This window comes from Maniola hyperantus, chromosome 13 (genome assembly GCF_902806685.2).
Source record: "Maniola hyperantus chromosome 13, iAphHyp1.2, whole genome shotgun sequence".
Classification (NCBI taxonomy): Eukaryota; Metazoa; Arthropoda; class Insecta; order Lepidoptera; family Nymphalidae; genus Maniola; species Maniola hyperantus.
The window spans coordinates 11,451,659-11,467,908 of NC_048548.1; the positions used below are offsets into that span (position 1 = coordinate 11,451,659).

Sequence of the window (16,250 nt, forward strand, 5' to 3'; positions counted from 1 at the left end):
GATTTGGAAAGATAATCTACAGAGGATCAGCAGAAGATTTGAAAATAAGTTCAGCAGTATGAGTAAGTGCATACTGGTGGACGGCAGGAGAGAGTATTGAGGAGGATTATCTACCTACCGGCCTCCCGAGTCCCGCCGCGATATCTTCCGAGGTAGGTATTCTTTGATACCGCAATGAAAAGTCTGCTACGGCCTGCGTTACTCCGAAGTTGGTCTCCAAGAATTGAACTACCTTATTTCAGTTGGATAAGACTTATAAATTAATAAGCTTTTTCTCGCAACTTCATCCACGTGGACTGCACAAATTTCATACCCCTATTTTTCCCCGTTAGGTTAGGTTAGGGAGCCAAATTTCCGCCCGATCCGTGCAGTAGTTTGAGCTGTGCGTTGATAGTTCAGCCAGTCAGTCAGTCAGCTTTTCCTTCTATATATTATGTATATAGAATAAATCCTCTGCGTGCCGTCCCGTCCGTCAATTTGCGTTGATGGCTCGTGATCCTAACTCTTTTTAAAAATATTATTACCATTTATTATCATATCAGACATCCTGTTTGATGAAATAGCTTTCTTGATGCAGAAAATAAGTTGATTTAATCAATTTCACATTTTCAACGTGCAGTTTTGTCTTTGAATCGATTCCTAATGATTATTTGTGTAAATTATATGTATTGTGATATTTTCAGAAAATACAAAACTTCCCAAAATACCCAAAAAATGACTTCTGTCATTATAGTTTTCCTCTATGTTTTCTTCATAGAGATAGTTTTCTTCTTTAGCAATGAGATTCAATCAAAATTTTTTAGTTGTTTTGGGTATTAAAAAGTTAATGTACGCTAAGCTTTATCAACATTGACTTGTTGATAAAGTTTGCGTGCATTAACAGAACTTGAATCGAGTTATTCATTTACGATTCGACTACACAAATACAATTTGTACATCTTGACTACAACACTACCTCCATAGACTAGAATTACTGTCAAGTGTCAAAATCCGCCGTCAAAATAGGTAGTCAGAAATGTCAGCCGTCGAGCGAAGAATTTCCTGTGAAGTGTTTATAGTGTGCATATTATTCAGTAATTAAGCAATGTTTAGTCATTTAATCAAGACATAAAAACGCAAAATGGAAGAGGAGGATCCCGTTGTACAAGAGGTAATTGTAAAAGTTTTACTATGATTAAAACGTGTCAAAAGAAATGAGGTTATGTTTACGTACGAAATATGATAAATGTCGGTGTTTAAAATGTTGTTTTTGTGTTCAGATCCCTGTATACTTGTCTCAAGCGTTGTCGGAACATCTGTACATATATCAATACCCGGTAAGACCAGCTAATAGAGATTGGAAAGATGTAAAAGTGACCAATGCCTCTATCAAGCCAAAGAACCATCTTGTACGTATGGAAATCGGTCTAGACACGTACAGTGATAAATACTGCCCCTCCAAAGGCGAACAAATTGCTCTCAACACTGATGGACCACAGGTATCGTTAGAAAATTCTTTGTTAGATTTCATAACCATTTCAATCTATTGACATTTGCTTAAGATTTATATTTATTATTTACTACATGCTTATGACTCCAAAATAAAATAATACAACCAGCTGAAGACTCAAGCATATGCCCCATGGTGTATAAAGAAAACAGCTCCACGAACATCTTGGTACTGAAACACTAAAAGAAAAATTGCCAAATACATTGTGGCCAAAGTAAACTAGCAGTCCAAATTGTTCCACACTGTCTAAAAAGGAAAAATAGTAAATTGAGAAATATAGTAAATATTATATAATAGAGTATCCTACACATTTGTTCATAGTAATAAAAATGCTACATTCATATTCTTAGTTGTATAGTTCCCCTACAGTCAGAAGACATCCTCCAAAAATATTACATTTTAATACACCCTGTAATTTTGTCATTTATGACCATATATTAGTAAACTACAATAATATATTTTAGTATTTTCGTATTCTTTATTATTAAGTATTTTTTTGCAATTTTAGTGCTTATATTGTTTATTTTATATGTAATTTAAGAAATATTAATATAATAGATGTATTATGATTTTAGGAATCAAGATACATAAAAGATAAAGAAAAGGAGAGATCTCAGTACTTTAGGAATGGCATTATGGATAAAATTGTGTATGAAAGCAGCGCCCCCTGTGTGGAAACACAGCACTATGCTGTAGCTGTGCTGCAGGATAAAGAGCTACATTGCACTCCTGTTCAAGGTTTGATGAAATTACCTTGAAACTTATAATATCACTCTAGATGATGCCAGTAACTTCATCTGTGTGGATTTAGGTCTTTAAAAATCGCGTGGGTACATTTTCTGGGTTAAAAAGCCTATGTATGTCTTCAGGATGCAAGGCTATATCTGTACCAAATTTTATCAAAATTGGATAACCAGATGGACAGTGAAAAGGTAACAGATAGACAAGTGTGTCACTTATACATTAAACTAGCTGATGCCTGCGACTGCATACACGTGGATTTAGGTTTTTAAAAATCCAGTAGGAACTCTTTGATTTTCTGGGATAAAAAGTAGGTTTTGTCACTCTCCAGGTCTTTAAATATATATTATTTGAGTTGCTTTTTTTCAAGTACAAGTAGATCAATTAAAATATTTTATAACTTCAGTTACATAACTAATCATCAAAAAATCATCAAATAATTTTATAACAGCTGTTAGATATATAACTTCTTGTTATATATCTAACAGCTGTACCCTGTAGGCTGTATGCATGATTTTTAATTAATAACACTTTTATTTTTGGGTAGCTTATGCTTCACTTCATCGGCGTAGACTACACAAATTTCAAACCCCTATTTCACACCCTTAGGGGTTGAATTTTCAAAAATTCTTTCTTAGCGGATGCCTACGTCATAATAGCTATCTGCATGCCAAATTTCAGGCCTATCCGTCCAGTAGTTTGAGCTGTGCGTTGATAGATCAGTCAGTCAGTCACCTTTTCCATTTATTTAGATTGATTGTTAATAATGAATATTGTATAAGTTTTTAATTGTCAATCCTCAGGTATAGTTCAACTGAGGCCATCTTATTCATATTTCGATAAGCAAGATAAACGAAAGGTCGACAAGAGCAAAGCCGAGAATTCTGATGAAGAGGAAAAGGAACCAGAGGCCCAACAGGTAAGAGAGAGTATTATAGGTCCATGGTAAGAGATTATATCTATTTATTTATTTAATCGTATGGCATTTTATTTTTAATAAGCGTGTCATTATTATAAAATACTAGTTTATGCTCACGACTTTGTCCACGTGGACTACACAAATTTCAAACCCTTATTTCACCCCCTTAGAGGTTGAATTTTCAAAAATCCAGCTGCGCGATTGCGGTAAAATGACAGCTACAATTTCACGATCGCCCGCAATCACCTCTGATTGGTTGATGCTCGCTAACTATTAGCTACAATGCCTTGTTGAAACAAGAATCGCACAAATTTAGCCAATCACAACATTTAACGATTGTAATAATGAGTGATGCATGTTTTACGAAATCGACCTACAGGTCTTATTAAACTATACCCATGCAAAAAATCACGTCGATCCGTTGCGACGTTATTGAAGGACAAACCAACAAACACTTTCGCATTAATAATAGGTGTAGTGATGAATGGAAAATATAGGTGTAACATTCATGTACATACTTACTCGTTTTTTTCAGGTGACAGTAAAATTTGCGCGCGTAGAAACTGATATGGCTAAGAAAGCACGAGAGAAATCTTACGAGTCCGTGTCACAGCGGATTGCCAACGAGCCGTGGTATGATGCTTTGTGGAAACACTCGGAAACTGATCATGCTGAGGTGAGTACAGATCTTGTATAAATATCCCCTGACACTATTGATTATGTACATTCGCTAATATGGTCTTGGACTGTAGTAATAAAATGATGTAATGTTTTGTATAGTGATAGTTTATGGGCGTAGAATTCATTATTAAAGAGAATATTTAAAACAAATAGATTTTTCGTTGTTTTTAACATAGTACATTTTATAATTTTTAAGGTGTGTTATTTTTTTTTCAGTCTCTCTATGCAGGCAAAATAAATCATTACATTTCATTACTTCGTTCGCGTGGATTTACATCTTTCAAAATCCTGCGGGAACTCTTTAATTTTCCGGGATAAAAAGTAGCCTATGTGTTAATCCAGGGTATAATCTATCTCCATTCAAAATTTCATCCAAATCCGTTCAGCCGTTTTTGCGTGATTGCGTAACAAACATCCAAACATCTGTAACGTGTACCTAGACGGTCTCGTTACACCTTTATTATAATTGTTTTCCTTTTTATTTTGCAATAGAATTTTGACACTGACAGGCATTTGTTTACATCGGTAACATAACCTCTACCCATTATTATCTTCAAGGAGACCATAGATCAGTGTTTTGACAGTTGTTTTTTTTTTAAACGAAATTTATAGTAATTGATGGAAGACATTTGACATGACTAATGACTTGTCACTTTTCTTCCAAAATTCGTACGTGATATTCGGCTCTCTCCGGATTTTTATGAAATATGAGACGTTTTGTGGCGAAATGCCTAGAAAGCAGTAATTTCGGCCTTGAAGGCTTCACCTTAATATGGATATTATGAAATAACAGCGCTAATGCGGTAAGTATCCAAATTGTATAACCTCATTGCGCCATACAATTTTCAACAAGAAAATTATATACTAACTAGAATTTTCTTGTTGCAGCTGTTCCCCTGTGTTCCCCATGTGTTCCCCTTGTGTTTCCCTATTTATCGCACTATGAGGTGATTTGCTTCAAAAATATGTGTTTGTGGAACCTGATTAGAACATGGTGTTGAAATGTCCTTTCACACAAATCGGCCTGCATCCGAAGATCTAGTGCGTCGGTTTATAAATCTTAATCAGGGAACTCTTTAAAATATCCTCCGGTGCGTGGCGAACGATATATTTTATTAATTTTAGTACAAATTTTTCATAACCCTAGGTCTAATATTTAATAATGTAAAGGGTACCTATATTTCGTAGAATTAAGATAAGGCAAGGAACGTAGGGACGCTATTCATAGTAATTTATTTTAAATATAAAATAAATAGAAAATAATTCAAATCCTTTTTTTGATTTGATCCACTAAAATATTTTTATATGACATTTGTCGCCCTGGAACAGAGACCTGATTCTTTTTTGGGATCCTAGTCGTGTTGATTCTCATGGTTTGGTGGATCAATATTTTAATTGCCGTCGTTCTTGTCTTACTTAGTGTTTTGTAATATTTTAAGGTGTATTGTAACCGTGTAACCTATTTATTGTATGCCTAGATACTAAGATGTTTGTCCTAGCATAGCTAATTTAAGTGTTCTTTCATGTTAATCAAGCGTAGCTTATTTTGAGGTATATTGTGTATTACTTATTATCTATTGCGAGTGAAATTTAATGATAAAGCTTTGTATATCTATAGATTTTGTAAACATTACCATGTTCGGTCAAGATTCTATTAGTATGTCTGGAACGGAGTATAGTTCATCACAAATTGTAAGTAATTATTATGTAAACAAGCATTTCAATCTTCAAAATTTAACTTAACATATTTTCTTGGTAAGTCTTTGTCTTTTAGAGTTCTTAATCGTATTGCCCTTAATGCCAACTACCTAAATAGGTATATTTCCTCTTAGGAAATTTAACCTTAATACTATATAGGAGTCGTCGTGGCCAATTTTCTTGGAAAATGTAAGGTGCACAGCGACAAATAACAACTTTAATATTTTATTGACATCATCCTTGGTTTTGACTTTTATATTATTTTGACATTTTATCCAAATTTAAAAACGGAGAATTTCATTGTTCATTTACAAGAAAATGATTTCTTCCTTTCTAAATTTTATACTTACCTACTTATTTTACTTTTTTTTGAATTTCATTGACTAGACAATGTTTGTAGTCCTAGGTCGTGGTTGTTTGGATTCGTTAGGATGTCATTTGATGTGATAAATGCACCGTCGAATTACAAGACTTTCTGATCGGTTATTTGGACAGATTTTGATAACAAACTGTTTTGTCACATAGATTTTATTATTACAGATGATTTATTTCGAACTTTTTACCCTTAACTAAATTAATTAACGTTCTGATGCAAGACGATGACTCAGGTCAACAACATCCTATTGCCTACTTTTCTAAATTATTATCTAAAGCTGAACAGAATTATAGCGTCACTGAGAGAGAACTTTTAGCTGTTTTGTTATCAATTGAACATTTTCGACCCTACGTGGAAGGTACGGAATTTACAGTAGTCACTGATCATGCCAGTTTAAAATGGTTGATGAATTTAACTAACCCCTCTGGTAGGTTAGCTAGATGGTCCACTCGTTTGTCACAGTATAAATTTAATATTATTCACAAAAAAGGTAGTAGTCATACAGTCCCTGATGCTTTATCTCGTATAGAAATTGCTGAAATTGTATCATGTCCAGAGGATATCCATGATCCATGGTATTCTAAAATTTTTGTAGAATGCCAGAAACATCCTTCAAAATTTAAAACTTATAAAGTAGAAAATGATACCTTGTATAAATATGTTAAGCCTAAATCTATTTTAAATCAAAATTTAGCTTGGAAAATAGTAATACCTAGAGAAAATATTTTAGAAACTATTAGAAATAATCATGATGATTTAAATTCGGTTCATTTTGGTATTCATAAAACCATAGAAAAATTGCGAATGCATTACTTTTGGCCTAGAATGTTCAAAGATGTCAAAGATTATATAAATAGATGTGATAAGTGTAAAGCATATAAACATTCAACTTCAGCTCCTTTAGGTTTCATGTCTAACCCTAAATTGGTCGATCGTCCCATGACTATGTTGTCTCTTGATATTGTAGGTCCATTGCCGAGATCTTATACAGGTTATGTTTACATACTTACCGTGGTAGATGTTTTTTCTAAATTTTGTTGGATCTTACCCATGCGTAAAGCAACTACTGGAACAATAATTAACTTATTACAAAAGGAAATTTTCTTGAAATTTGGCGTTCCGAAGATTTGCATACTTGACAATGGAGTTCAGATGACCTCTAGAGCTTTTAAACACTTTGCTAAAGAATATAACATTCCAAAATTATTTTATAACACTTTGTATACCCCTCAGAATAACCCAGTTGAACGCTTTAATAAGACTATTGAAACTTGTATAGCATGCTATGTTGAGAACGATCATAGAACCTGGTCTAAATATTTGCCCCATATACAGGCAGCTATTAATGGCACTATTAATCTAGTTACCGGATACACACCTAATTTTCTTATGTTTGGTAGGGAAGTTTTCCTCGATGGGTCCCTACATAAATTTAATTCTATCTCTGATCCTTCAGAGTTAGTTATTGGTAGTCGTTCTGATTATTCGGACGCACTTCTTACTTTGAGTAATATTTTTGATAAAACTGTTAGTAATTTGGCTAAATCATATAGACGTAATGCCAAATACTACAATGTGGGAAGAAAAGTCATTTCTTATTGTGTTGGAGACATAGTTTGGAGGCGCAACTTTGTGCAATCCAATGCTGCTTCGTTCTTTTCAGCTAAATTAGCTCCTAGATTTGTTAAATGTAAAATAATAAAGAGAATTTCAGATACTGTTTATATATTGAAAGATTTGGCAAAGAATAGTACAGGTAGATACCATATAAAAGATATTCTTAAAATTTGACAAAATTAAAACTTAAAATTAATTTTATTTTGAAAAGGACTAAACAGAAGCTAACACAATAAGGACTAATCATTTTGAGTAGGATTCTTTGACACTCCTTGTCAGTCCTACTGATTTTATAGGATTTTTGGCTATTTTGTCAATCCTATCCTTTTGTAGCTTGCGGCTATGCAGTTGCCCCGCACTACCTTATGTGTATATATTGTACATTTTTATCTTTGTAGTTCTTTTATAAGGGCTCATTTTGTATAGGATTTTTGGCTCCTTTGTCAATCCTATACTTATTTTTGGTTGCGGTTGTCTTTGTTTGCACCGTATTACCTTATTTTGTTGTAAATATGTACAGTTGTTTTTATGTGGGATTACGGTTTAGCACATGCCCCGTATTATCCTCCTGCTTGTTTCTGTTTTAATCAGTCAAGTAGTTTTGTACATATGTACAGCTCTTTTGTGGGATCATGGTTGGCACATGCTCCATGCTATCCTCCTGCTTGTGTCTGTTTAACGGGCAAGTGGATGTAAATATTTTCTTTTGGATGGGTCTTTAGTACTCATATTCAGCCTTGTCTCACACATGTGGACATGTATGCTATGTCCTTGCTTAGGCAGGACGGTGTTTTGGATGTCGCTCTTTTGTAGTGCATCATTTTGGGTGGTTCGACACTGCGCGGCGAGGGTGCCCAGTGCTTTGTCCAGTTGCAGACCATTCCGAAAACCCTTTAGCTAGGTTAGTTCGTCAATGCGCGGCGAGGGTGCCTCAGCGGGTTGAACGGGTGCAGACTAACTCTAGACTCTTTTTGTTTAGGCTAAGTGTTGTGTTAGATTGGTTTATCATTTCACGGCGTTAGTGCTTAGTGATCTGGTCAGTAGAATGCCAATTCTAATCACACACTCTTTAGAAAGTTTTCTTCTCTTCTTCGCTAGTTTGGCTTACCATTTCACAGCGTTGGTGCTACGTGTCTGGTCAGTTGAATGCCAATACTATGCAATTTTAGTTTAAGATAATTTTTTTTGCTTTGAAGGATTGCTTCTCAATCCGTATTTATTAAAGATTATTTGGTCGTTTTGGCTTGAATGAATTTAGATATTTAATTCTTCTTTTGTTTGGTAGTTCCCTTCGTTTTTGCCTTACAGGATTGTTAAGGGTAAAGAAAAAAAAAATTTTTTTTTTTTCTTTTTCTCTAGAAAGGGGAAATTGTAACGTGTACCTAGACGGTCTCGTTACACCTTTATTATAATTGTTTTCCTTTTTATTTTGCAATAGAATTTTGACACTGACAGGCATTTGTTTACATCGGTAACATAACCTCTACCCATTATTATCTTCAAGGAGACCATAGATCAGTGTTTTGACAGTTGTTTTTTTTTTTAAACGAAATTTATAGTAATTGATGGAAGACATTTGACATGACTAATGACTTGTCACTTTTCTTCCAAAATTCGTACGTGATATTCGGCTCTCTCCGGATTTTTATGAAATATGAGACGTTTTGTGGCGAAATGCCTAGAAAGCAGTAATTTCGGCCTTGAAGGCTTCACCTTAATATGGATATTATGAAATAACAGCGCTAATGCGGTAAGTATCCAAATTGTATAACCTCATTGCGCCATACAATTTTCAACAAGAAAATTATATACTAACTAGAATTTTCTTGTTGCAGCTGTTCCCCTGTGTTCCCCATGTGTTCCCCTTGTGTTTCCCTATTTATCGCACTATGAGGTGATTTGCTTCAAAAATATGTGTTTGTGGAACCTGATTAGAACATGGTGTTGAAATGTCCTTTCACACAAATCGGCCTGCATCCGAAGATCTAGTGCGTCGGTTTATAAATCTTAATCAGGGAACTCTTTAAAATATCCTCCGGTGCGTGGCGAACGATATATTTTATTAATTTTAGTACAAATTTTTCATAACCCTAGGTCTAATATTTAATAATGTAAAGGGTACCTATATTTCGTAGAATTAAGATAAGGCAAGGAACGTAGGGACGCTATTCATAGTAATTTATTTTAAATAGAAAATTATATTATAATTCAAAAACTTTTACAATTTTTCATTGTTTTGATCCTCCAACATATTTATCTGACATTTGTCGTCTCGTGAGAGAGTCCACGACGGAGTAGGCCCGAAATCCCTGCCTTGAGATTAAAGGTTCAGGCCTCTGCTCAGCTATCCGTGCGTCGTTCCTCCGGCTGGCTGGCGCCCGAATCTTATCTTATACTGTAGGGGAGGGCCATCCTTCTCCTACCCCCTATTTGCCCGCTGGAAGGAAAAAGGTAAGTATTCTCCACCTTACCTCACCATATAAATAAATTTCTTTATTTTTGTAATTTTTTTTAATTTTTCACCCGCGCATTGGGGGTGAAAAATATTTTTATATGACACATCGAAACATCCACACTTTCACATTTATAATATTATTATTAGGATTAGGATTAGGATTTATTTATTCTCATGTACATAAAGCTGGATATATGATGTTATTAAAAGACTTGGCTTCACTTCCTCTGTGAGTATGGATTGGCTCTTAAAAAACAAAAACATGCGTTTATTTTGTTATATATAATATTATGTTATATATATAGTTGGAGCGCCTGAAACTGTTCAGTGCGACATCGTCAGATGGCTCAGCACTTACGTTGAAGCCTTCAGACTATGTCCGCGCGCTCGTACCGCCCTCTACCGACGAGGCGGAAATGGCGCCTGCGACCAAGCCCTCCTTGCAGGACCAGATCAAGGAAATATTGATTAGTGGTAAGAGACTTTTGAATTTTGCATTTTTCCTTGTTTTTAGGGTTCCATACACGATGGGTACCAACACTACCAACGGAACCCTGTTACTGAGCCTCTGCAGTCCGTCCGTCTGTCTGTCAGCGGGCTGTATCTCGTGAACCCTTAAAGGTAGAGAGCTGAGATTTTCACAGAATGTATATTTCTATTGCTGCTTTAACAAGTCATAAAAATTTCAAAATGTCCCCTATGAAAATAAATAAAAATTAAAGTCTTATTTTGTTGTGCTATGGTACGGAACCCTTCGTGTGCGAGTCCGACTCGCTCTTGACCGATTTTTTAATATATTAATTTATGTTTGGTTATTTTCGTTGATTGCTTATCACCACCCATCCACGTATGCGACCATGGTACTCAACGGCGAAACAGATTTGGTGCTTGGATCAAAGGTGGTGCTGCAGGGTGATTCGCTAACTCAGTGTTCAACGATGAATGATAGCCACCGAGCTTATTTGACATTTATTTTTAATCCACTGAAGGTTTTCTAAAAACAACATTTTAATATCACTCACAGAACCAACAATGTAGAACCAAAACTGATTGTTTTTCCAGCTAAACTAATGACGTTCACCGAACTACGCGGCACGTTACGTGGGGAGGAGAGATCGGTCAGTGAGACTGCACTGCTCACCGCACTAGGCGCCGCGGCTTGTTGTGTACGGGGGCTGTGGGCGGCGCGTTCGGAAGAGCTTTATACCCGCGCTGCACCCGTGCCGCCCAGACTCATGTGTGCTGCGAGAGATCATGTGGTGAGTGCACAACCAGCTTTATATACCTTTATGTAAATTCCATATATCCATCCATACTAATGTAAGTAACCTTGTAATTTTTTTAAAATCTTTATACTTTAATATTATAAATGCGAAAGTGTGTATGTCCGTCTATTGCATCCTGGGGCTTTTGGTCCCGGAAAATCAAAAAGGCCCCACGGGATTTAAAATATCTACCTAGTATAGGGATAGTTTTAATGGAGGGGGGCATAGACGGGGCATTATTTTATGTCGGAAAACCTAATTTCAAAATTTTTAAGTTTAATGTAAAACTTTAATATGTTTCCTTTCAGCTGTACCTATTCACGCAACACTCATACGTCGACCGTCGTAAAATTGCCGCTGCAGTCCGTTTACCCCCGCAAGAAGTATTAGAAATATTGAGTTCGGTCGCTAAATATAACCCAAAAACTGGATGGGAACTCATATTACCTCCTGACACGGCGTTTGAATCAAAATACCCAGATGTAGTACAAAGGCAGAATCATTATTGGGAAGCAAGGCAAAGGCAATTCAATGAGATGCTGATAGGTGAAAATGCGCCAAAACGGCAAAGAAAGAAGTCTCAAAGAGATTCAGTTAGTTCCGATACAATGATGAGTCCCAAACAAAGACATAACAGTGTTAGTGAAGAAGATAACGAAAGGAAAAGGCATAAAAATAAGTCTGCTAGTGGTAGTGGAAAAAGGACTAGAAATATTAGCTCGAGCAGTGTTACTGATGCAACGTGATTGTAGTGGTTAGATAGGTTATCAAATTGTTTCGCTCTGCAAATGTCAGTTTTATCTTCTAATGTGTGACAAACAATAATAGTGATGTGAGCGCTATGGAAGATATGCACCATGTTTTTCTGTGTCAAAGTACAGGACCAATGGGTCAAAAAAATATAGTATTTGACATTACAATTTTTCAAGTTATTATTTTAAAAAATCATGGTTATTCAATTTATGATTATTGAACAATTTTTTTACAAAATAATAACAAATAGCAAAAAGTAACAACATAGATAATAAGTGCTAAAAACTGTTTTACAGTAAGTACAGATAAGCTATTGTTTTTATATTTTACCAAAAGGAAACGTAGGACATAGCAAATGTAGCTTGCATTTGTATAGTAATGAAATGAAATTGTTAAATCTAGTTTTATTATCAAGAAATTGTAATAGCTTAATAATTTATACTATTTGCCTGTCTAAAGGTGGGAGTTTAAATTGATATTGAGGCCGATTCTCTTGTACACAATCTCTAAACTAAACTAAATTAACAGGTCTAAATCTAGTGCTATCCTTTTCCGCAAGCAACATTGTGAAAGGGGTAGCAATAGATTTAGACGTGCCATTTAATATATTGTGTACAACGGAATTAGCCACATTGAAATAATAATTTTATTATAATTATTTTAAAACGTCTTTTTTAATTATTTTAAAAATACAGCCCCTCATAAACTTTTGCAGAAATAAGTTGCTCATGCAGGCACCCTAAAGCGCAACCATCATGATCAACCCATCACCGGCTCACTACAGAGCACGGGTCTCCTCTCAGAGTGAGAAGGGTTTTGGCCATAGTCTACCACGCTGGCCATCTGCGGATTGGTAGACTTCACACACCTTTGAGAACATTATGGAGAACTCTCAGGCAGGTTTTTCTTCATATTTAATTTTGAAAACGCACATAACTCCGAAAAGTTAGAGGTGCGTACCCGGGATCGAACCCCGACCTCCGATTAGAAGGCGGACGTCCTAACCACTAGGCTATCACAGCATTGCTGTGATCCTTTACCATCTATCAAATAATAAATAATCTAAAAGAATCATAATAAATAATCTAAAAGAATTTTGTGAATCATTAATATTGTACAAGATTAATATTGTCTTAATGTCTAATTGAATCTTGTAAACAAATAATAATAATATGTTGTTATTTTTATATACATAAATTAAACTTGTATATGCATTTAATTCTGTGGTTTGATTTTTATACTTCGAATTATATTACCTACTATAATTTATATCTTTCTACCAAGGTCTATGTAGATTTATGTAAAAAAAATATTTTAAATACATATAAAAAACTGGCTGATGCCCGTGACTTCGTCCGCGTGGAATTAGGTTTTTAAAAATCCCGTGGGAACTCTGATTTTCCGGGATAAATAGTAGCCTATGTCACTCTCCAGGTCTTTATCTATAACATGTAGCACCGTTGCGACGTGATTGAAGGACAAACTAACAAACAAATACACTTTCGAATTTATAATAAGGGTGATTATTTAGCCTTGAAGTGTCATAAAATTACAAATGATAGGTATTTAAATAAAAATCAATAACAGATTTTTGATGACATTATTTTATTTTAACACAATATGGTGCAACACAACAACAAGTAAATACTTTTAGTTCATCAATTTTTTTGCTCAAAGGCTAATGCTGTGTCCGCCAAAAATAATTCTATTGTACGTCACGTTCAGTGATAGAAATAATGCACAGTTTATGCAATGAACGAATGATTGAATAAATATTAAATATACTTAATTAGGTATAGTGCATTCAATATTAACTGGCGTATTTCCACTAAGACCGTCATTAGCAATAAAAATAGAATTACATTCGACAAGACACGTAAACAGTAGGGGTATAATAAACCAAACACTGATATAGCCTATTCATTTTTTAACGAGCCGGTTCAACCTTATATTTACCTTTTACCTTTATTACCTTTTTTTTAAATATATTTTGTTGCAAACCAACCAGTGTTGATACTTTTGAATTCACCCGTTACGACTTAATCCTATTGTTATTGCTAATGAAGTCTCAAATGGAAACACGCCAGTTAATATTGAATGCACTGTCGAAGCAAACTCGTTTTTCAGTCATCAGAAATAAAAATTGAATTCAAGGCTTTAAATTATGCTGATTATTTATGCTACAACTTCGGTGTGTGATTCACAAAATGAATTTTTATTGATGGACACACCTTTAGAAATACATGTTCAAAGAACTTGATAAACTATTAGGTATGTAATAGAACATTTTATAGTGTTTAAGTTCTTAAAATTATTTGTACAAAATATCATTATATTATTATACTTACCTTTGCCTAGATAAAAATATTAGAAAAAAGTTTAAAGAATTGTAATAATATTAAATGAATAGGTATTCATAAGAAATGTAGGTAGGTAATTTTATCAAGAATCAAAATCATTTAAAAAAATGCTCCGATTTCAAAATCACAAAATATTCTCAATAATAATTATGCTTCAAAGTGAAAGAGTTAGGTTAGTTTGTTGATATAAAATTTTAATGATACCTTCATAGTTTTGGTATTTATTTTACTTTTAAAATAATTCATTAAAAAATGGAAACTTTTCCATTGAATTAGCTTATAAATAGGTATACTTACGGTACATACACAAGGTATTTAAATCATAAAATAGGTACATAAAATCTTAAAAAACAATCATTCATAATTTCTACAATCTAAGGCTGAGATCTAGGGAGTGTACTTAAGCTTTGCTCAGACTGGGTATGGACATACTAACTAAATAGCCATGTGCTTGAGTGCAATCACACCAAAATACATAGTAGGTAGGTGATGAATGTTTTTTTTAAAGAATACTAGCTGACCTGCCCCGGCTTCGCTCGGGTGGAGTTTAGAAAATTGAGGAGGAGGTTGAATTAATTTTTTCTCTCCGCAAGAACCATCCTCGTACTTCAAGGACTATTATAAAAAAAGAATTAGCGAAATCGGTTCAGCTGTTCTCGAGATTTGCGGTGAGCAACACATTTAGCGATTCATTTTTATATATATAACGATATTAGTCATGACTAATATCGCCTTTTCTCCTCCAACTAAGCGTAATGCTTGTGCTAGGAGTGGGTACGAAAATAGTGCAACGGGTGGGATTCAAACCGCCGACCTTTCGGATTTCACTCCGCGCCTTAACCGTTGAGCTATTGAGGCTCTAAGATATGAATGATAAGGCCTCGATTCTCTAGTCTCTCTAAACTAAATTTAGAGTATCTGCATCCTTTTCTTTTTACTAATGCTAAAAAAGGAACGGAACATGACTTTCACATTTAAAGACTCTAAATTTTAGTGCACAATACAAATTTAAACAGTAGGTTCGCGAGTGCGTGCCTAAATCACGGGTTTTACCATCTAAAAATTAAATTTAGAAATGTCTAACTGCTTCTGTCCTTTTCATATTACAATAGTAAGAAGAGGGTGCGAATACTCTAAAATTAGGTTGTGCTTAGAATCGGTGCCATGCATTCTAAATTGGAGTAGTGCGCCTCTAGCCATACCATCTAGATATTATGGTGCCTGTTCTTTTGAAGGTTCCAATATTGCGATTGGCGGAGAAAACGAAAGCCGGAAGGGCATTCCAAAGCAGTGATTATACGAAACGAGGATGCAAATCGCCAGTGGCGTGCAGTTCATAGAGGCATAAATCACTGTTTACCTTACTTATAATGGATTAATGCTTATTTTCTTTTAGGTCTTGCTTGTAAATAGGGTCCTAATTAACAACTGCTTACTCTGGCTATAAGCCCTGTGCACGCCACTGCATATCGCATTCGTACGAGTCCGTGTGATTTCGACTATTTAAGTCTGAGCAAAGTCAAATTACGCTCCATATATCTCAAGGTATTTAAATCATAAAATACTTATATTATTGATATAAATCACAACAACTCTTATAAACTTTATAAACATCAACTTCAGGTAAACTATCTACTAAGCAGATTTTTAAGACGGTAGGTAAATGCTTAAGTAATTTTTATAAGTGAGTTCTTTCTGAATAAATACATAGGTAGGTAGTTACCTAGTGTTTTTATTTATTTATTTAAATAGTGTAGCTACAGTAGGTGCAACAATTCGTGCGTGCTACCTAGGTATCTATAAAGAGAACTTTTCATTCATTTCTAAAAAATATTATTTGCGTAAATAACAACAACATTAATCCTTAAAAGTGGTGGTACGACTTAAGTAGCTAAA

General features: G+C 34.6%; 1 protein-coding gene across 1 annotated transcript; it reads left to right on the forward strand.

Annotated features, from left to right (window-relative positions):
- The first annotated feature begins 997 nt into the window (after positions 1–997).
- On the forward strand, positions 998–12,662 carry Polr3E (RNA polymerase III subunit E). The gene is made up of 8 exons (XM_034974838.2): positions 998–1,150; positions 1,260–1,478; positions 2,065–2,227; positions 3,034–3,149; positions 3,685–3,825; positions 10,282–10,450; positions 11,039–11,235; positions 11,550–12,662. The coding sequence occupies exons 1-8, from the start codon at positions 1,121–1,123 to the stop codon at positions 11,985–11,987; spliced, it is 1,473 nt and encodes a 490-aa protein (XP_034830729.1). The 5' UTR covers positions 998–1,120; the 3' UTR covers positions 11,988–12,662.
- Positions 12,663–16,250: the final 3,588 nt, after the last annotated feature.